At 34.3% G+C, this 22,582-nt stretch overlaps 1 protein-coding gene across 1 annotated transcript; it reads left to right on the top strand.

Moving 5' to 3' along the window:
* The first annotated feature begins 914 nt into the window (after positions 1-914).
* Positions 915-15,846, top strand: LOC132159747 (beta-1,3-N-acetylglucosaminyltransferase manic fringe-like). Its single transcript, XM_059569343.1, has 8 exons — positions 915-1,514; positions 7,960-8,005; positions 8,087-8,189; positions 9,649-9,802; positions 12,656-12,741; positions 12,908-13,073; positions 13,965-14,050; positions 15,254-15,846. Exons 1-8 carry the CDS (start codon positions 1,173-1,175, stop codon positions 15,348-15,350), a joined length of 1,080 nt encoding a protein of 359 aa, XP_059425326.1. The 5' UTR covers positions 915-1,172; the 3' UTR covers positions 15,351-15,846.
* The last annotated feature ends 6,736 nt before the right edge of the window (positions 15,847-22,582 follow it).

Genomic DNA, 22,582 nt, shown 5'->3' with positions numbered 1-22,582 from the left:
GACATAAAGAGCTGGGAACCTCCCTCAGAGAGAGTCCTCTAAAAACATATAGACAAATATACATTCTCATATGCTGTCATCATTCATTGATTATTCAAAGCACAACAAATGACATACTGTGTTTTTACAGTGACATACTATTTTACTATTTTACAACTTGTCTTGCAAATGCTAATTCAACAGAAAGAGAGAGACAACTGAATTTTAAATATATCTTTATTATAACATCTTTCTCTTAATTAACATAATTCTTCACACTTGTGTTTCTGAATGAAGTGTGAATAATAAGTGGCAAATAATATAATTGTATTTTCTAATCAGTATTTTTCCTTTGGAAAATTGTTGGCTGTGATGGTAATGACACCACAAAAATGTGACAATAAATCTTGGAATAGTTCACTCATTGCTTAGATTATCACAGGTGCAATTTTATATTTTTAAGAATACTTATTAAAGGTATACATATATATTTATATAAATTATCTATATAATGCAATTGTTAATATATTAATAATGTAATTTTATTTTGTATTATAATATTTTCATTTGACACATTAAGGTTGAAATTACGTGACAACTGAAATCACAAATTCGTCACAATCAATAGTTAAATATATAGGCTATTTTATTGGCTCTTTGCTTATCATAGGTGCAATTTTATATTTTATTTAATTTTCAAGATATATTAAGGGTATAATATATAAAATGCATTTGATTTAAACATTTATTACATTCGTTTTTTTTCTCATACACTCATACATGAAATAACGAGTTTGCCTTCAAAAAGAAGCTTTCAACAGGAAATATGGTTTAATTGCACATTTGCAGCCATACACCTTATTTTATCATTCACCATCAGAGCGTGACTGCGGAAAGTGGGCGGGGCGTAAAAAGTTTGCGAAGCCTGAAAGTGAATGACAGTTCATCCATCCTCCGCTTTAACGGAGCGCGTGAGGCACATCAGGCAGGACCCGAGCGGGATTACCAAATGAAAACTTTCACGGAATCACAATGAATTTGAACCACATATTCCAACCCACCCAGGGACTTACTGGTTATTGTATTTCATTATTTCTTCTTTTTCCGCGCGTGAATGCGTCCAGATGTCGCCTGTTATAGGCTCCTTAAACGAGTTTAATATGCGGTCAAAAGCGAATTAAGGATTTTAGAAGATGATCGCAAGGAGGCTGTTTCATGTACTACCTGTCTTCGCTCTTACACTTTTCATCCTGGTTTTGCTGGATTTGCAACTGCGAACCCGGAGTGACCAAAGACCCACCGCCCCTTTTGCGCACGAAAAGACACCATCTATATCAAGAACTACAGCTGTGAACCAACACAGAGATGTTGTTAATGTCAAACAAATGCCAAAACGTCAGAACTGGAGGGAGATGAAGCTACAACCACCTTTAGGACTCAATGACATCTTCATTGCAGTGAAAACCACTGGCCGGTTCCACAAGACCCGCCTCGCTCTTCTTCTGGAGACCTGGATCTCCACGACTAAACACCACGTGAGTGTTCCTTGACTATTAATACTCCAAATGAAGAGGATTTAGTGTTAAAATGTAAGAAAACCCTGACTGATCAACCACCAGTCAGTGTTTTTTATGATGGTTCCTCCTTGATCATTTTTATGTGTCAGTGTCATAATCTTGATTTGAGATGCAGTCTCACCCAGCAACCGCTGCTGATGTCACGGGACATCTGGCAGACGTGTGCACTTCCTGTGGCATCAGCTAGAAGTTGTGTGCAAACGCATTTGTGAAAGAACAGGTGCAAAACCTCAGACTTGTGTGATGCCAAAACCAAACAGGTTTGTTATGACGGTCTCACAAGTGGCACCTATGAAATTCTGCAACACTTGTGAAGCTATTGGTTGTATTTCATGCAAATAAAGTAATTTTTTTTACAAGCACAGATGAGCTAATTTTATTAACGTTGGCACCACACCGCAAAGATTAGCCCACGAATGAGTGCACCTATAATAAAACACAGCAATCTGCCCCATTTCCTGTTTTGTCCGCTCTATGCTCATTTATAGACTGAGCATTTCCTGTCTGTGTTCTCTAATTCAGTAGTAGCCTTGTCACGAAGGGTTGAGATGGACTTTTAGGTCCTCTTTTTGTCACAAACAGCAGAGCTTTCAGCTGTGACCTTTGAAAGATAAACTAATGAAGATGACTGACTGAAAGGCCATTTTAGTGAAGTCAAGTTTGGTTCCTTGCACTGTTTTTCTTATAATACACAATATTTGGTGGGGCAGTGAATTAAAGACATTTTAAACTCAAATAAGTTCAGGGGTTTTACCAAAGGATTACGAGTTAAAGGGATAGTTCACCCAAAAATGAAAATTTTATGTTTATCTGCTTACCCCCAGAGCATCCAAGATGTAGGTGACAAGATTTTTTACATTCTATCATACTTATAATGTAAGTAGATGGGAATCACGGCTAAAACATACAATAATAATAATAATAAAAAACATTTACAAATTAAAGCCTGTGGCTCATGGCGATACATTGACGTGTAAAGTTAATTGAACAGTATTTATATCGTTTTTTTTATTGCGTGAATCAGAGGTAAAAAAACAACATAAATACTGTTCTTGCACAGATCAATTGTTCTGTGTCTTTACACATCAATGTATGGTCATGAGCCACAGGGTTTCATTTGGTTTTGTTTGTGCATTTTATTGTTTTATTGCATAATAATAATATTACAGCATTGTATGACTGACCGACTGCAACGGTTTGTGTTAAAAATCTCAGTTTACTGCAGAAACAAAGTCACCTACATCTTAGATGCCCTGGGGGTGAGCAGATTTTTGGGTGAACTATCCCTTTAAGGCTTGTAGATACTGAAACCATGTCTGATTTGACAGATCTAAAAGACCAGGCCAAGTGTGTGGTTACAGCATAGCGGCTCGGTGAATCTCAGGCAAAAGACCTGAGACATGTCATGGTCACATTTCACCGCAATAGCTCAAAAATAATAATAATTAAAAATATATATAATAATAAAAAAAATAGTAATAATTGCACTCTGACATTTTGACATTATTAAAAAAAAAAAAAAAATTAAGCACTTTCCAGGTAAAATATTTCCAGGTAAAAAACTAATGATAACATTTATTTTAAATATTATATCAAATAAAGTATTTACTTAATTTTATAATAATAATAATAATAATATAACTATATTTTTTACTATAAACATTATTTGAATATTTTGTTATGTGAATTAATTAAAATATTAATAAAATACTTGTAAACAATAACACATCGTTTGAATTAAAAATAAATGTATTATTTACTTGTTTTTAAAAGAACAATATATATAATAATAATTGTTATTATTATTAATATAGAAAATAGATATTTTATATTCCATTAAATATCTTTTTTTTAAAGATTATTATTATTGTTGTTATTATTATGTGATTAACAATTAACAACACAAATAAAAAAATCATAAAACTCTCTTCAAATTATTTATGTAAAATAAAATTGCAATATAACATTTGTTTGTTTATTTTCTAAAATATGGCACAAATATATTTTTGACAGGTTTTGTGAGATTTTCCCACTATTTGTCAACAACCTCATATTTTTTATTTATGCCATTAAATTTATGCTCTTATTTATTTATGGCTTGGCATTTAGTGGTATGCCAGCTGGAGTATAATAAGATTTCCCACCCACTTCTGGTGTTACTTGGACCTGGTTGTTGCTTAAATTCGTGTTGCATGAGACAAAATGTTTATGAGTGAAGCCCTGCCTCCTGGCATTAATTCAGAAAAAGTAAGACATAATTATTATTCTTGATACTTGCCAAAAAGCATTGATAAAGATTGATAAAAAAAAACTTAAACGTGCCCCTTAATGGACCTCCATTTACACTGTAAATGATCGGATTTGACTGTGGCCTGCTGTAACATGACATTAAGAAGCAGAACAAAGCTGGACTGACGTACTAACACATGCTTACACACATACACACTCACAGTTTGGCAGGCGCTAACAACACAAGGAGGACGTTGGGAAGATGTTAGTGATTGGACTTGCTGTTTGTTATCACTGAGTGGCTTGTCAAAACAAATTCCCAATGTGCAACTCAGGATATAACACTTTCAAAGCAGCAGCCGTCACTCTAAATATAAGACGACAAGTGCAAAATAGTGCCGCGCTGCTGATCCAAATACTTGTAGGATCAAAGAGAACGTGTGTGAAACACTTGGGGCTAAAATTACTCTTGTACTAATATGTTTTCTCTCTCTCTCTCTCTGTGTGTGGAAGAAATTACTCTCAAACATTCAGCAGTTTGCCACTCTGAAAGTATGAAACTGGAAGGGTTTGATGTTGAGGTTTTGCATCAGATTTTGTCTCTCAAAGAGTAGAATTAAAAAATCCCTGCTTCTGCTTTATTGCTCCTGTTTTGATTATGAGCAAATGCTGAGTGTGAGGAGGAAGTGTGTTTATCTGAAGTTTGAAGATTCAGCCTTTCCTTTTCCTCTATGTGGAGGCAATGACTAATTTTAAATATGATTACTAAACATTACAATTTTCTGGTGAGATGTGCTTGCAAACATCCCTGCCACACCATTGCTAGGATACTGCCTTACGGTTGCTAGGGTGTTTTAGGGTATGCTTACACAACAACGATTGTACTAAAAACATTTTTGAAAAGTTTTGCGGTACCCATTCAGAATGAGACACGTTCACATGGATTTGCAAAAATGACTAAAAACGCTGTATTATGCATGCCAGGCCAGTAGTTGGCGATGTCATTTCTATAGACGGAACATATAATACATGCATGTGCCATCACCGTTTACACAAATTCATGTTTTCTCAGTTTACACAAAAGAATATCGATATTGTTTTCAAAAACAGACATTTTGAAACTCGTTTTAGAATCCTTGCATTTTCAGGCCCCTAAAACACTGTTGTCGTATAAATGAACTGCTAAAACACATTAAAAAGTTTTCTGATTTTTATTTTTATGGTGTTGTGTAAAAAACACGTTAGATTGTTTCTAGGCTATTCTGGCACTGTAATAAATTACCTATTAATTTACAGGAAATTATTGCAGCACAGACAACAGTACATTAAATAAATCGTACAGTATCAAAATGATACTTGACAGCAAATTACGACAAAAACGTGCGTTCAGAATTAAGATACTCTATAAACTTGCAATTCAGAGAAAAAAAGTCAGACTATTTTTAGAATTTTGAGTTTACATTTTGCAGTTTGTTTTTTTTCCCACCACGGAATAAAAAAATCGCATGATTGCAACTTTTAATATTACAATTCTGACATTTCTCGCAAAATCCCTCCCTCCTTCGTTACTGTTTCTATGTCTGAATAGCCATGCCACTCTTACGCCACACATCATGTTAACACAGTAGAAAATACACCATGGAGTAAAGAGGAAACTGACAAAACGCTGTCAGACAAGACAAAGCAGGTCACTTCTGGTTCATTGTGATTGGTCAGATCACCTGTCAATCAAGCTCCCTGCAAAGGTTCAGCTGACAGCAAATTATTGCAAAAACGTGCATTCAGAATTGCAAGAACTTGTAATTCTAAGAAAAAAGTCCGAATTGTGAAATAAAACTCCCAGAATTCTGCCTTCTGAGTTTACATTTTGCAGTTGCTTTTCCTTAATCTTACAATTTTGACTTTTTTTTTTCTCACAATGACGTGTTCATATCTCACAATTATGACTTTTTGATTCTTTTCAAAATTGTGAGAGATAAACTCAGAATTTCTAAACACATATAACTCAAAATTCTGGGAAAAAGTCATATTCAAGTTTATAACTGTCATTTTTATAGTAGGAGGTTGCTAGGACATAATTTAGTGGTTGCTAGGGGGTGTCTCTATTCTAGTCTGTTGATATGGCTTCCGTCTCTTGTTCGAAGTAAGTCTTTGAGTTTTATCCTCCATTTCATTTAATCTGCCAAGCAGAAGTTATAAATTATATTTCTTTGGAAAGTACGACAAACCATGAGAGTTAACAAACCAGTGTTTAATGCACACGATTAGGGGTTTGTTCAAATTACATTTCAAGCTCCAACAGCGGGTTTTTAAGCACAGGATGTTGTTTGTGCTTGTCAGTTTTGCTGCTTCTGTTTGTGTGTCCTTTGCCTCTGTGCCAATAAGAGGAAGTGACAGCCGCAGACTGCATTTTGAAACAATGACAAAACGGAAGTCTATCTTAACAGAGGAAGTCTTAAGCTGGGGAAACAGGAACATAGTGTGAAACAACAAGTCCGGCACTTTTAACAAATGTAAGAAAGAAGAAAAAAAAACTGAGCAAAGACTCTTTTTCATTGTAAGATTTTGTAACTGTTACAGACTAGTATTGTTTTGTGTTTGTTTTTCGTGATGTAGTATGTCTATATGCGGCTTTGAAAGCCTTTCATGATCAGTTTTGGATGCATCTCCTTTTATCGTCCATCACATTATTAGCCATTTTCAGAGATTTGTGCCGTTTTCTTATCCCATTCATCCCATTTGTGCTTATTTCTTTCCCTCTCAAGTTGAGAATAGCCTACAAACTATATAGGCATCTAGTCTATGAGTTTCACTTCATAATGCCGCTAATAGACGGTTGTGCTGCCGTTTCACTCTTTGTTTATCTCCAGACTGTGTTTTAAAAGCCACTGTGATCAGCCGCTCCACTTTAGCTGAAATGAGCGCTAAAGATCCACCCTTATGATTTATGAAGGAGCTCAGGGTTTGAGTGGGCTGTTTCCGCTCGCTCTGGCCCATTGGCTTTGATGGCCGCAGCATTGATCTGCGCACTTCGATTATTCCGCTTGTACTCAAGGGTGGAGCGGCACGTAGACTTACAATATGAGCTGTCTGGAGCACCTAGACGTCGTAATGAAGCTAAACTCAACTGCATCATGCGGAACATTAAAGGCTCTAGCAGGAGTGAGGTGTGTGTGTGTGTGTGTGCGTGAGACAGAGAGAAAACGGATGAGCAGAGGAATATGGTCGCGGCTGACCACAGATAGGATGTGTTGCTGTCTAGCAGGAAATTGCTCCCAAATCTGCTCATCTCAGTCAGTTTTATATTTAAAAATATATACATTAGTTTTTTTAGGGTGTTAACAAACGACACTGAAAATCTTCATTAACTATATTTTATTATATATAGGCTGATCTACATTCTGACGTTGTATAGGCCTATTACGATTATTATTGGTTCATGACGAATTGCTTTTGTTGTTCTTTCAGTCATTTATGGGAGAAATGCCTCTGCTAAATGCGTATCTAAATAATAATAATAATAATAATCTATCTATCTATATTAATAATATATAAGTGACATGACATACAGCCAAGTATGGTGACCCATATTTAGAATTCGTGTTCTGCATTTAACACACACCCACCCGGAGGAGCAGTGGGCAACCATTTACACTGCGGCACCTGGAGAGCAGTTGGGGGTTCAGTGCTTTGATCCAGGGCACCTCAGTCGTGGTATTGCCAACCTGAGACTCGAACCCACAACCTTAAGGTTAGGAGTCAAACTCTCTAACCATTAGGCCACAACTTCCACCTATATAGCCTCAACCCATTCAGAAGTACTAGTGCTTACATAGAATTCTATACTATATATATAGAAGCATTATATTTTTTATGTTACTAAAATTTTGACAACCCATCTCAGCGGTAGTGTTTAGACACTTTCACACATAGAGCAGTTTTGTTGTCCCACTTTGAGACAACATTGGTAATTACAAACCAGAGTTCTAATGGCAAAACTGGGAACACAGATGCTCTGAGGCCTCCTGGTGCACCTGCTGTTGTCTCGCAGTGGTGTATGATGGGAGTTTGGATATTACTTTCCTCATAAGACCACCAGGCTCTCATTGCACCATTCCACAATTAATATGCCGGTTTTGCCTCATGAATTTATGTTTATGTTTCACTTCTGCAGACGTACATCTTTACAGACAGTCCAGATGAAGACATCTCCTCTGAAGGTAGATCATCTTTCTTCTGCAGGATTGATCTGAGCTTATGAATCTTTGCCCTGAGCTCAACGCATGTGTCTTTGCTCGCAGGATTTAATATAATTGTTACTGACTGCCCGCCTGAGCACAGTCATCAAGCTTTATCCTGCAAGATGGCTGCCGAGTACGACCACTTCATGGCTTCTGAAAAAAAGTGAGTTTTTATTTTCTAATTGTATGTATTGTGTATGTTGACTTTTGTATTTACTATTTTATTTATTTTATTTTACAAATTCACAATATCTATCTATCTATCTATCTATCTATCTGTCTGTCTGTCTGTCTGTCTGTCTGTCTGTCTGTCTGTCTATCTATCTATCTTTATATTTTATATATAAAAATGATCTTTATATATAAAAACTTGATTTAAAATATACCTGTCATTTTGTGTATAATGTTACTGTGGCACTATCATGCAGTCTGTAATGATATGACGTTAGCAAATATTAGCGATTTTTTTGCAAACATTTCTTTGAGTAACTTGACCGTTAATATGAACTGTAACATAAAACAAATGATTACTTTTTGTTAAAATCTTTATTTATGGCAGAAAAGCTTACATTTATGTGTCTTTTTGTTCGCTGTAGCAGCCATGTTGCCGAGATAATTCATATCCCTTCGTTTGAAGTGTGGTCCTGAAAAATCTTCGTTTGAAGGGCTATCTGGCACTTCCCCTTACCCCTACCGCTCCAACCAAAAGAGAATCGAGACACCCCTATTCATTCACGGGAAAGGGGAAGGGCTAAGGGGTAGAATTGGGATTGGGCCTAAGTCTTAAGGAAACTTTTGTCTTGTCTCCTGAGGCCTGGAGGGTGGAATGAGCAAAATAATGCAGCACATTAAATTGTCAATGCAATGACATTACTGTCTATAAAACACTTACATAACGTCTAAATTAATGTATATAAATCAAATATAATTTCGTAAATTGTATACACAATTATGAACAAAACAGCATCAAGTATTGCTTAATACAAAGAGCTGAAGCACCAGTCACACAGATTGCATTAAAAACATATGAGACACAGTGTAATGGAATAAAACCTCCACAAATTTGCAATGTGATTTATAAAGGTTTAAACTCTTTTAACTTTGCATGAGTGCAGCAGTCATATTTGTCCGTCTAAAAAATGCTGAATATACGTCGCTACTCCTAAAATACTCAATTTTTGGTTATACAGATAAGAGTAATACATTTTTCGAATCTGTAAAGACTCTACGTTTATTTGTGTGCACTTACAATAACGACAAAACATTGCACTTTTGTGAAATAAAGAAAGCACACAGGAGGCACTTTCTGCCGTCTTGGTCTCTGTGAACTTGAGCGCAAAACTCTGAAACTCTGTGTATACTTGCCTTACAAAGAGGAAAACATATCTATAGAAAGCAAAATTTCTACTTTCAAATTAACCCATTCAAATAAAAAACAAATATTCTCAGATTATGTAATCCTTATGAAACATGCATACACGCTCGTCCACTGTAAAGATATAATGATTTAAATAGGTTATTAATAAATGTGCGATTAGTTGACTAATGCTTAAAATTAACGACTACTAGTCAACCAGAAAAATCTTTTGTCGAGTTAAATAATTTATTATTTATTTCCACAGGTGGTTGTGTCATGTTGATGATGATAACTACCTGAACCCTGGAGCCCTTCTGTCTCTCCTGATGGACTTCCCAGTGGACAGCGATATCTATGTGGGCAGACCAAGTCTGGATCGCCCAATGAGAGCCCAGGAGCTGCTGGAAGGAAATAAGACGGTCAGTTCATTGATATTTTCTTACCAAAATTTTTCTGCCATGAACGTGTAGCAAAAGAGTCTTTTCCTTCAGGGATCAATCAGTGATTAGAGCTTTATTGCTTATTGATCTGGACAATTCTGTCTGGTCTTTTAATGTATAGCTAGAGAGAAAAACTGTCAATGCTTTCGGGGGAATTAATCCAATCATGTACAATGTGTGATGGCAGTCATTTGAGTGTGTGTTTTCGTAGCCATGCTGTCTTTGGAGCTGCTCCCTCAGTAATGTGTGTTTGTGTGAGGTCTACAGGAACAGACAAGCCATTCAGTTCAGTTTTCCTCATCCTTTCTTTCCTTCTGTTTCTCTGCTCTGCTGATCTCTTTGGTCACAGAGGCACCCGGGTAATAAAAATGAAACCTGTCTTTTCATTTCTACCACCTTGCCGGACTCTACTTCTGTTTGATGGAAAGACAAAAAAAAAAAAAAAAAAAAATTCCTTGTAGTATTGTAGTTTTGTTTGTTTCTTTGTCTGATGATTAGGACACAAAACCTTCCAAAAACAATATGTCTGCTACATATTTACAGTTGGGGTCAAAAGTTTACAAAATGTTTTAATTATTTTACCAGAATAAGAGTGATCCTACAAAATGCATGTTATTGTTTATTAAGTACTGACCTGAATAAGATATTTCACATAAAAGATGTTTACATATAGGGACTCATACGAAACTATTACAGAAGGTTCAAACGCTCTCTGATGCTCCAGAAGGAAAAACAATGCATTAAGAGCTAAGGGGTGAAAACTTTTTGAATTTGAAGATCAGGGTAAATTTAACTTATTTTGTCTTCTTGGAAACATGTAACAATCTTCTGTATACTTTGAAGGGCAGTACTAAATAAAAAAGGTTATTTAGGCAAAATGAGGTAAATGTACATGTACAATGTGCTTGCAGTGTTTGGCCAATCACAATGCACTGGGTCAGCTGGCCAATCAAAGCAGGCTGCGCTTGTCAGAAGGAGGGACTTACAATAATGTAAAGTATTTGAAAAATAATGTGTTTTTTGAACATTAAATAATGTCAACATATTCTGTAACACCAAATACACAAAATAATGATCTTTAAAAAAAGCATCATATGACCCCTTAAGAAATGAAATGCCGCTGTTTGCTTGGAGATGAACAGTTCTGCTTTGCCTTTATATTTTTGTTGGCAAAACTGAGCAAAACAGACAACATTACGTCTAAAATAACATAATATTACCTTGTTACTTACTGAAGTGTTATGTAAGATCAGTAACACATTTGCTCATACTTATGAAGTATTCTAATTTGTTGAGATAGTGAATTGGTGGGTTTTTGTTAAATGTGAGCCGAAATCATCACAATTAAAAGAACCAAAGACTTAAACTACTTCAGTCTGTGTGCACTGAATTTATTGAGTTGAATTACTGAAATAAATTAACTTTTCCACGACAGTCTAATTTATTGAGATGCACCTGTATATATATCATTTGAAAAAAGTTTTTTTTACCCCCTTTTTTTAGTTCTGGTTTTACTTTCTACAAATGTATTTTGTGTGCTTAATCTTTCTCAGTTGAAGACTCAAAGCCCTGCTGAATCTAAACTGCTGTTTTGTTTTAGGGAACACATCCTGATCTGTCCTGTCTGCCTCTCTGCGTGTCCTCTGTGTTGTTTATGTCCACATTTATATGTCTGGCCGGACAGGCCACAGCTCCCTACAGGGGAGGAATAGGCCTACGGTTGAAAGGATGAGAGGACAGAAAAGGGCTGCATGTTACCTTGAGGGTAATGGCCACATGGAGTAATTAAGGGAGGGATAAATGAATGGGGGGATGAGTAGATGGAAATGGTCAGATTTATGCCCCTGTCGCTTATGATGCTCCACAGAATCCCACATGAAAACAAACCTGCTCAGAATTTCATGTAAGCCAAGAAATTAACAGAAGTGAAAAGCTTTCAGAGGGAGAGAAATTAATGGTTGAAAGAGATTCAAATTTGAATTTAAGGAAATAGAACATTAAAATGGAATGACATTTAAATACATTGAATACAATAGTTTTTCCATTATTAGTGGGTATTTAGGCTCTTTTTATATGTTACATTACGCCAGTGGGCGGTGACAAATGTCTATGAAACAATTGATTTATTCAAAAAGAATAGATTCAAGGTCTTTATAATAGGTTCATTGAATTATTCACGCAACACATTCATTTAAAACATTGAATAATTAAGAAACAAAACAGTGACTGTCTATATGAATGAGCCAATGAAACATTTATTCAACTGCTTCGTTCAAAAAGCTGAATCATGCAAAAGAGGTGACCATTTTTTATTAATGAGCCAGTGAATCATCAATTAAACTGATTCATTCATGAACACTAAATCATTCAGGAACAAAACAAAGGGGCACTTTACGTTATATATTATTATTATTATAAATGAATATTTTTGTTAAAATATATGAAATTACTTAATTACATAAGATTATTTTTAAGCATTTTTAGTTTCAAATGTATGAAATTACTGTGTATTTTACCCTTTGCTCAATGTTTTCTGAGAAATCTGCTTTTGAGGTTCATCTGCAAGTCTTTTTGCTAAAATACCTTCTCTAGGTGAGGCTTTATACTCAAAACCTCAGCGAGTCTCCACATGTTCTGCTGTACAACTCTCACACACTGACCGATTGCACCACTAGAACTTCAGATTGTTTAGAGGCTTGGTACTTTAATCATAAGGAACTGTACTGATAAGACATGAAAATGCAAGATATTTATATTATTGATATTATGTGCAGAATTTATAGAGCTGATGTGGAAGCTGACTGGTTGGCTTTTTCCTCTGTTTTGTTTCAGAGGGATGTCCATTTCTGGTTCGCCACAGGAGGGGCTGGTTTCTGTCTGAGCAGGAAGCTGGCAGAGAAGATGGCACCCTGGGCAAGGTGAGGCCTGATTCAGCGTGTGTGTTTGACTTTGATTTTGAGGCCATTTCATGCATTTGTTGGTACTTGTGCCTTGATCACAAAAGGTACCTCAGTTGTTTCTCCTAGACTGCAGTGAGTCTAAATTAAGAGTTTAAGAGTGTTAGTCACGTGTCTCTTTTTGCAGTGGTCCCAGGTTCGAGCAGACCTCCGCTGTGATCATGTTACCTGATGACTGTACGGTAGGCTTTATAGTTGAGAGGCGTCTGGGAATCTCAATGGTCCATAGCAACATGTTCCACTCTCATCTGGAAAACCTACTTCTTCTTGCCCCTAGCGATATCACAGAACAGGTGAGATTTTTAAATGGTGGCTGTCAGTATTGCTTCTATTTAAGTATTAAAGTGTAGATATGGAAATTAATGATAGCATCTTTTGACTCTTGACAAAAGTATCTTTTGACTTAGGCTAGTAAGCAACCTCCTTTAGCAAACACTCAGGCAATCATTCACAACACCTTAGCATATAGCAACTTTACCACAGCCCGAATTATGCTAAATGTTGAAAAGAAATGATCAGAATCATTTTCTAAGCATGTTTTGAACCGCATAGAGCACCCTAGCAATCACTTAGACTACCATAGCAATCACCTAGCACTGACCTAGAAACATCTACTGAAGAATACCTTAGCATCCACCTAGCAAAGTGCTAACAATCACTCAGACAAGCAATCAAAACTACTTAGCATATTTTGCAACTTTATCACAGACAAAAAAAAAACTATTTCAATTTTGCTCTTTCCACAGTATGCTACAGGTCACTCAAAGAACTGATATTAATATTTTAGCTCAAAGAACTGGACAGTAAAATTTGAACTTAAAAAACTGCAGGTTATTTTACATCACATAACAGAAGGCTAATATTTCACTTCCAAAACTGGATGCTAATATTTTACCACCAAAAAACTGGATGCTAATATTTTACTAAAAAGAACTGAGTGTTAATATTTTACTAAAAAGAACTGAGTGTTAATATTTTTCCTCAAAGAACTGGATGCTATTTTAACAAAAAAAACAACAACAACTAGATGCCAATATTTTACCTCTAAGAACTGAAGGCTAATATTTTACCTCATAGAATTAGATGGCTAGTTAAAATCAGACTACTTTTCTATTCTATACTTTTCAATTCTAACAGCATGTTATCCATTCTTCCTGTTTGTTTCTCGACCTCTAACACTGAAGGTGACTCTCAGCTACGGATGGTTCGAGAATAAAATGAACAGGGTTGAGCTAAAAGGAGTTTTTACCAAAGATGAAGATCCGTCCAGGTTAGTCATACACACACCTTCACACACCCACAGGCCCTTTGGATACAGATTTGCTATTTATGACTAAAAAATGACGCATACTGCTGCTAACTCCACTTTCCACTTTCTTTTCATTCAAGACAAATTATCAGTCAAATAAAAGCTAAAGTAAGATAAAGCCGCTTTAACTGATGTAAAAGCATGTTATCCCTCTACTAAAGTTCCTGAAATCTAATTTAATGCTAATATTTGTGTTTATCTGTAAAATATGCTTACCACAGTGAGTTCGGTATCTTCTCACACATCTTTCTGCCTGTGCTAGCATTAAACACCCAAGCCTTTTCTGTTATCACCACAAATCCATGCTTACACACTTCGTGAGCAGACATCTCTTACGGGCAGTTTAAGAGCACTTCCTAGTACATCTAAATCAGCTTAATCTGAATACATTTGTCTGTATGTATTGCCAAACTCTTCACAGGCTAAAAGGTTTTGCGTTTTCCTCAAGGGATAATGCAAACTTGTTTTTGAGACGCAGTAAAGTTCGGTTCTTGCTTAAGATTTCTCAAACTTTAACTATGGCTTGAAGCCAAACTCATAAGCCAAACTAATGCTTTGCTTTTTTTTTTTTTTTTTTAAATCTCGGGCTTTTAAAAAAACTCACCATAGATTGTGAATATTATGCATTTAAAGTGTGTTCACCCAAAAATGAAATTCTTTCATTAATCACAGTACTCACCCTAATGTCATCCCGATTCCGTAAGACCTTCATTCATCTTCAGAACACAAATTAAGATATTTTTGATGAAAAATCCAAGGCTTTCTGACCTTCCAATGACAGCAAGGTTCCTACCAAGATCAAGGCACAGAAACGTAGTAAGGAAATCATTAAAATGCTCCATGACATCAGTGGTTCAACCGTAATTTTAAGAAAGCCTTTTTTTTTCTTTGCGCACAGAAAGTATTCTCATAGCATTGTAAAATTACGGTTGAACCACTGATGTCACATGGACCATTTTAACAAAGTATATGGAGGAGCAGAGAGCTCTCAGATTTCATCAAAAATATCTTAAATTGTGTTCTGAAGATGAACGAAATGTCTTACGGGTTTTGAAGGGGTGAGTAATTAATGACATAATTAGTATTTTTGTGTGAACTAACCTTTTAAGAAATTCTTAGCTAATGTTGTTCTGTTTTTTTTTTATGTTGTTTTTTTGTTTTCAGGTTCAGGACAGTCCATTGTCTTCTGTATCCTACAACACATTGGTGCCCTGTAGCCCTCAAAAGTGCCTTGTCATGGAATCAACATGTTCTCCCATGATGCAATAGGCTAAATGGACGATAATCATGTATAATGGGAGAATTTCAATTCAAAGTGTCCTTACAAAACATTTGCAATTGTAAAGTCCAAAGAGCCAGCAATAGCCGAAAGCACTGCATGTTGGTCAAACGAGGAAACTGAGAAACCTCAACCTCTAACTGAGCCATCATTGTTATTAAAATTGGAAGTGTAACTTCTGTCTACATGCTGCACATTTTAGTTTTTATATTTTCATACGATTCCTTGAATGCTTAATATATTTGTAATTATTAAATACCACATCTCTGTCAATGCACTGTCTATTTGTTTGTGAGTGTAAAATGCCTTAAAATCAGTGGACTTGATGAATTTGTTTTGAAAAATTTCAAATCAAAAGATTTTGAATAGTATTCAAATTTGTTTCTTTCCATTATCACTCGTATTCTTGTATTTGCACTGTAGCATTTGGATTACTGTAATATATTTGTACTGTATGATTGATATGAAGCACTTAAGTGGATATCCAATAAAATATGTTTTGAGATACATTTTCATAAATTTCTATATGAATACAAATTATTTCTGAATTATTTCCTAACTTAAATATATGTATTGTGATGTATTTGTTTGTATTTTTCAGAAAGCTAACAGCTATAACACCAGCATTAAACCATTTTTTAAATAAGTTGCGCTCAAAACTCACTTTCAGTCAGAAGTGAGTGTTTGAAATAACTTTAATAAGAAATATTTATAAGCGATGCGAAAGACTTTGCATGCTAGGAATTAATGTAACCTTAGTAAACATGGTAAATACTGAAAGAACAAAGTCATATACACCTAGGATGACTTCAAAGTGAGTAATTTATGGCCTTATTTTCATTTTCGGGTTAACTGACCCTTTATGGCCTAACCAATCACAACAGAGTAAGTTTGAGTCTTTGTGTTATGTCTTCTGGTGGCTGATTATTACACTGACATGAAGCCCACGTGATTTTTTTTTTATCTGAAAATCAAATGTCTTTGTTAATATAAAATATAAAACAAATTATAATATTATATAAATATAAAATGACTACCAATTTGACTTATACTTAATGTACATTAATATATTTTGAATTTATTTTTTCATTTTATATATTCTATTTTATTAGCAACATTGTGCTCAAACCTGTGAACCTTATTGATATGAGTGTGCTATATATAACTATAGACCTCTTAAAATGAATGCATGCTATTGATCTGTTAAGCAAATGCGCACATATAAATGAGAAATGCCATATTTGTATTTTCTTCCCAAGTTCTGATGAACTTTCTACCTCGAAGTATTACAGTATAGTATTAAATGGCCCTTTTACTTGTTTTACAACACAAATTTGGGAAGTTTTCTTTCAGTCCCATAAGTCTTTAAGTCCACCTATGATATTCAGTAGACCAAATCAAACCAGCCAGAGAAGAAGATTCGCAATCTCATTTTCTGCCGTCTGCTCACCGCCTGATCTGTGTGGCCATAAAAGCAGCAGGAGATAATAAAATCCCTCACACGCTCATATTCATCTTGCAGTTGGACACAGCGAGGTTTATATTGCCATCACAGGACCACAAGAAAGTCACACTTTGAAATGCCCTTTTAAATTGTTTATTGTAACTATTATATTACATTATGTGTATTGCAGAATATATTTAACTGTTTTGAAGAAGTCTCATGCTCTGTCTGTGTACACCCTCTTTAGTAGGCAGATTGTTATTATATTTAAATATCACTAAATTAATTTATATAAACTGAATATATAAATAATTAATGTGTAACATATACATGTATATATATATACATCCTTTTTTTTAATTATTATTTCTGTTATGGTGTAGTTACGAATTTTACCAGCAGGGGCGACCGTGACTATGCTCACCAGGTTAACGTTAACCCAACTCCCAGAAGTCTAAATAAATAAACAGAAAGAAAAGACAATTTTCCAAAGACATTTGTGTAAAGACATCCAGCAGTAAGGGAATTGCTCATTCCGAGTGGATCTGTCAGGTTGAGGAGAGAAAGCAGAGGTGACAGAGGGAAGGAGGACGAGGGTGATTGTGTAATTATACTCCACGGGCTCGCGCGCTCCGCGTCTGTCTGTTTCCTTTCAGTTTAGCGCCTCGGAGTCGGAATTATGGCTCTGCGCTGACAGGCCTGTGTATATGGGCTGCTGGGTTCAGTGGGTGCAACGTTTTGATGTTGTGTGTGTGTTGTTGGTCAATGAACGCCCTGCAGCTTGATAACAGTGTTTATGTGTGTGTTTGTGTGCTTGGCACTGAAAGCTTGAGCTCTCAATAGGCTACCTCCGTGTGCGCGTTTATTTGAGTAAGAAACTGCCAAAAGATGTCTTGGCCGTTAACTGAAGATTTAAAAAAGAAATCATTTCGTATAAGGAACATTTTTTCGCATTAAGACTATAAGGGGTCCCTGGGCTTTACCTCTTGAGGGGCCCTTCCAGGGCTCGACAATAAGGACTGCCTGATTAGCCGAGGCTAGTGTGAATGATGCTCGGGACAGTAGACCGAACGGCCAGTGCTATAGGGTGTGCGTTATATGTAGTCTATGATATCGTAATTGTTAATTTAACGATATCGAGTATGCGTCTCACTTTACAAAAAACAAACAAAAACACACCCATTCTGTGCAGCATGCACTACATGACGTAGTCTAGTAGGTTAGACTTGTGCACGTGATTTAGTCTTAATGCCTCAGAATTCAAATATGCCCCTGTATATATTTCATATTTATAGAATTTAATATCTATGTTAACTAATATTAAACAAAGAGTGCTGTTTTTCTCCAAATATTAGCATGATTACAGATGTGATGATTTTATTCAGCGTACAGTTTAATAAACAAGAACTTAATATCAAGTGACTTACATTTTAGACACCAAATCGTCTGTTTCGCTGTATTTCGCCAACAAAAATGGTTCCAAAGTCCACAGAATTGTTGTGCGTCTCTGAGCTACGCTTCCTGAGTGAATCAGCCGCTTGAATGAATCGGTTGAATCTCAATGATTTGCTCATTAACAGTGATTCGCTGCCACCTACTGGCGGGTTTAATTTCAGGTTTGAATTGTCATCATTTTTTAAATAATTCCACAGTATTTAACGTTTTATATTTTCAACATTAAAAACATTTTTATGCATCTATAACTGCTCTTGACTGATAATTTTTAAAATAAAATTTAATCTATTCTATAGTTATACATTAGATTACAACTTCTGTAGGCCTACATGAAAATCTCTTGTTTAAACCTACATGAAAAACTTGAAAAGCTCCATTTATTTCATTTATATGTTTGTTCTGTTGTATTTATTTGTGCTATCACTCGTAATTTGATTATTTGTAACTATTTTATAACTTACTGATTATTTCTCTAACAATATTTAAAATATAAGTTAATATAGTAGCTTTTGCTGTCATTAACCTATTATTTAGGTTAAATGTAACAAAGACAATGAAAACAATATCTATGCTTATTTTATAGGCCCATTTTCTTGTCTTTTACTTTTATTAATTTTTTGTTGTGGGGCCGGGGCTGAGCCCTGCCTTCATCCATTGGAACTGCATTATTAATCGTTAAAAGTTATGGTTCCACCCCTTTTACTGTTGGGCCGTTTGTATTTATTACACGTTACCCCACCAGGTGGCAACCATAGGTGGCAACCTATGCCCAGGTAAGCCCATGCATTAATGCGGCCCAGGTAGTCTGTATGATATTATGAAACACACTTTTCATTTTAACCCGTGCTGTCACTCCCATTAATGTGTTTATAAATATGTATTAAATAATTTTCAAAAACATTATTATTATTAATAAATTGTTACATTTTCAATTTTCATGAAAATGTATAATGTTACAATCAAAATAATTTAACGTTTTTAAAAATAAATTTAAATTACTATTTAATGATTTCCCACAATAATCCAATAATGTTAATAATGTCATAATTTTCACAGCGTTATTATAAATATTATCGTGTTTTTTTCCAGTATCCAATATTCATGAAAAAGTCTTCATTTTTAACTAGTATAATTTATTAAGAATAATAGTAGTAGTAAAACTACACATTCATGAAAACGTACAATCAAAATGATTTAATCGTTTAAAAAAACGTAAATTATTTCGAAATGTACAATAATCCAATAATTTTCATATTATTGTTATTATTATTATTATTTAAATTGTAAAGTACATTGTCATTATTAATTAAAACATAATTCAAATAAACAATTTATATATATTTGTTTTTAAATATAATTAGTATTAATATTTAGTCTGTACACCAATATTCAATATTCTTAAAAAAAATATTGTCCAAATAATTTAATGGTCCTAAAAATCTAATAATAATTTAATAATAATAAAATAGTAAATTATGTATTTTTTTAGGATTCGTAAAAATGTTATAATGCAAATAATTCATTTCCATGTTTCTTTTAAATTTTGTTTTAAATACAAATTTTTTGTACTATTATTTTAATAACAATAATAATTTATGATTTGGGGTTTGTACTATTATTTTAATAATAATAATAATTTATGATTTGGGGTTTGTACTATTATTTTAATAATAATAATAATTTATGATTTGGGGTTTGTACTATTATTTTAATAATAATAATAATTTATGATTTGGGGTTTGTACTATTATTTTAATAATAATTATAATTTATGATTTGGGGTTTGTACTATTATTTTAATAATAATAATAATTTATGATTTTGGGTTTGTACTATTATTTTAATAATAATAATAATTTATGATTTGGGGTTTAAATGAATTTCTTCTTGAGATTCATCTCGTATTACTGGTGCTTATGGTACATGACTAGACTTCTGTTGCCATGGCAAGTGAAATTTGATGAACGTGCTGACATACCAGTATCTTGATGATATCTGAGTTGTCTTGCTCTTCCGGAGCTCATGTGATTCCAATAATGTTTGTCTAAATTTGAAAGTCCTTAGGAGAAATCGAATTACGTCTTTACCAGTGTCTCAGATTTATTATTATTTGTTTTTTTTTTTCAGACTTTGGTGTTTTGAGATGTTTTTGCGATTCTTCCGAAACTCTAGATACATTAAATACATTTGATTTCCAAGTTCTGTTTCTCGAGAGAAAGATCAGGTATATCTGCTTTGTCGCTGTCTTGGAGAAATAGTTGTGATATTAAAGTGATCACATTGTTCATTTGTTGTTTAATTAAACTTGCTTTAAAAAGCCTGGTATCTCTTTCTTAAGCATGGTTGTATTGAAAGCACCTTGGCAATGCCACGCTTCACACGGACAAGCTGTGTGGTGCTGCAGCTCTTGGGAATCAATAGCCATCATGCCTTGAACCCGTATGAACCCCAGCAGCTCCCAACAAAACAATCAATAGGTAAATCAATGCCATCTCAATGAAGACACAAGCTCCTGCAGCAGGCGTCTCACTGAAAGTATTTTCTCCTTTATCTGAGGAGCTGTTTGTGGCGTAGTGGCCATCAATTTATGCTGATAATGGAGGGGGCAGTGAAAGGCAGAGCAGAGAGCGGTGGAGTGGCCCTCACTCTTAGAGCCCGCTGAGGGTTCATCTCCATGGAGCCGCCCTCGTCTCAACGGCACTCACAGACCCAGAGACACGCGCTGACTTCTGACCAGACCTTTCTATGAGAGTGCTCACTGTGTTTCTGTTTATAACCAGATAATGTTGAACTTTTTTTGCAATGTGAGAGCATATCTTAAAAATCTACACTTGGGTTTAGAAGAGTCTTTCATGAGACTTAGTGTTGCGTCAAGATTTTTCATTTATATAATAATAATAATAATAATATATATATATATATATATATATATATATATATATATATATATATATATATATATATATTTTTTTTTTTTATTAAAATAATTTACAAAGAAAAAAATGATTCATTTTAATGTATAGTTGATCAAAACAAATTGATTTATTATAAATATTTATAGATTTTGTTTGATAGGTGAAAATAGGATACAAATTTAAATGTGAAATGAAAGAGGTTATCACATTTTATGATATGTATAACATCCTTTAATACATGCGCTTGCATTTAGTTTATAAATATTTTAATTCACATTAAATGTATACAATGTATGTTAAGTTAAGGTTTTCAATTAATTAAAATAAATGGAGTCATAAATATTATTTAAAAATTAAATTGGGAACTGTTATTTCTTAAATATAAACAGAATTTATTGCATATATTTTTATTGAATTTTTATATATTTTAATTCATATTTCATTTATACAATCTTTTTAGGTTTAGCTTTTTAATTGCAATTTTAATGCAATATACATAGTTCTAAATATGAAAATGTGATTTATAATGTTTAGTAATCTTTATTCAAAAAAACTAATTAATATTTCTATTTTTATCTATATATGGGTGTGTGTGTATGTATATACTTATGTTTAAATATAAATGTATACATTTTATATTGAATTTATAAAAATATTTACCAATTTCTAAAACACATTTTAAGGTTTAAAAAAAAATGAAGCAACAACAAAACATTGTGTTAACATGAAGTTGTGAAATTGTCTTTTTTATTAATGCCAAAACCATTAGATATGCGCTCATTGCACCTCATTCATGAAACATGCTAAACTGATTTCCGTGTTCTTCGTAAAACTAATTTTGCGTGAATCAACCGATTTACGGAAATTTGTTCTGCTCATGTTTAATAGATGAGGCCCAATAAATAGAATGACAGACTGCAAACCCAAGTTTTTCTTTAACCTGTTAATGACATTTTCTTGATTAAGGAACACTGTTGATCACATGACTTATTGCTTTACTAATTGTGAGATTGTGTGGAATGACTCTTGGTTACTTAATGATCACATGTTCAGTTAAAAGCAACATGACCACAAAAACCTGATCTGTGTAAAAGTGCAGCTGCACAATCCTCCTTGAGACTTTGTAGTACTTTTCTCAAAGGAAATCTCACATGGTGAGCTTCACCTTGTGCAACAAAAAAAGTCTCTATAAACCAGAGGCTTTTTATGCTCTTCTAGAGAACAGAATAGGTCCTGTTCCATCTGATAGCCCTCCACAGAGAGATAGCAAGTGCAGGACTGCCAATCACCTTCACTCTAAAACTCTTTATTTAGCCTGAAATGGGACTTTTTCTGTTTTCTCAAGCCAGACAGAAGAAGTAGAGGTCATTTCTTCAGCACTGACCCTCTTACCCTTGTTC

The sequence above is a fragment of the Carassius carassius genome, chromosome 16 (assembly GCF_963082965.1).
Source record: "Carassius carassius chromosome 16, fCarCar2.1, whole genome shotgun sequence".
Lineage (NCBI taxonomy): Eukaryota > Metazoa > Chordata > Actinopteri > Cypriniformes > Cyprinidae > Carassius > Carassius carassius.
Note: the sequence above shows the minus strand (reverse complement) of the source record. Positions and strands in the feature narration are given on the sequence as shown.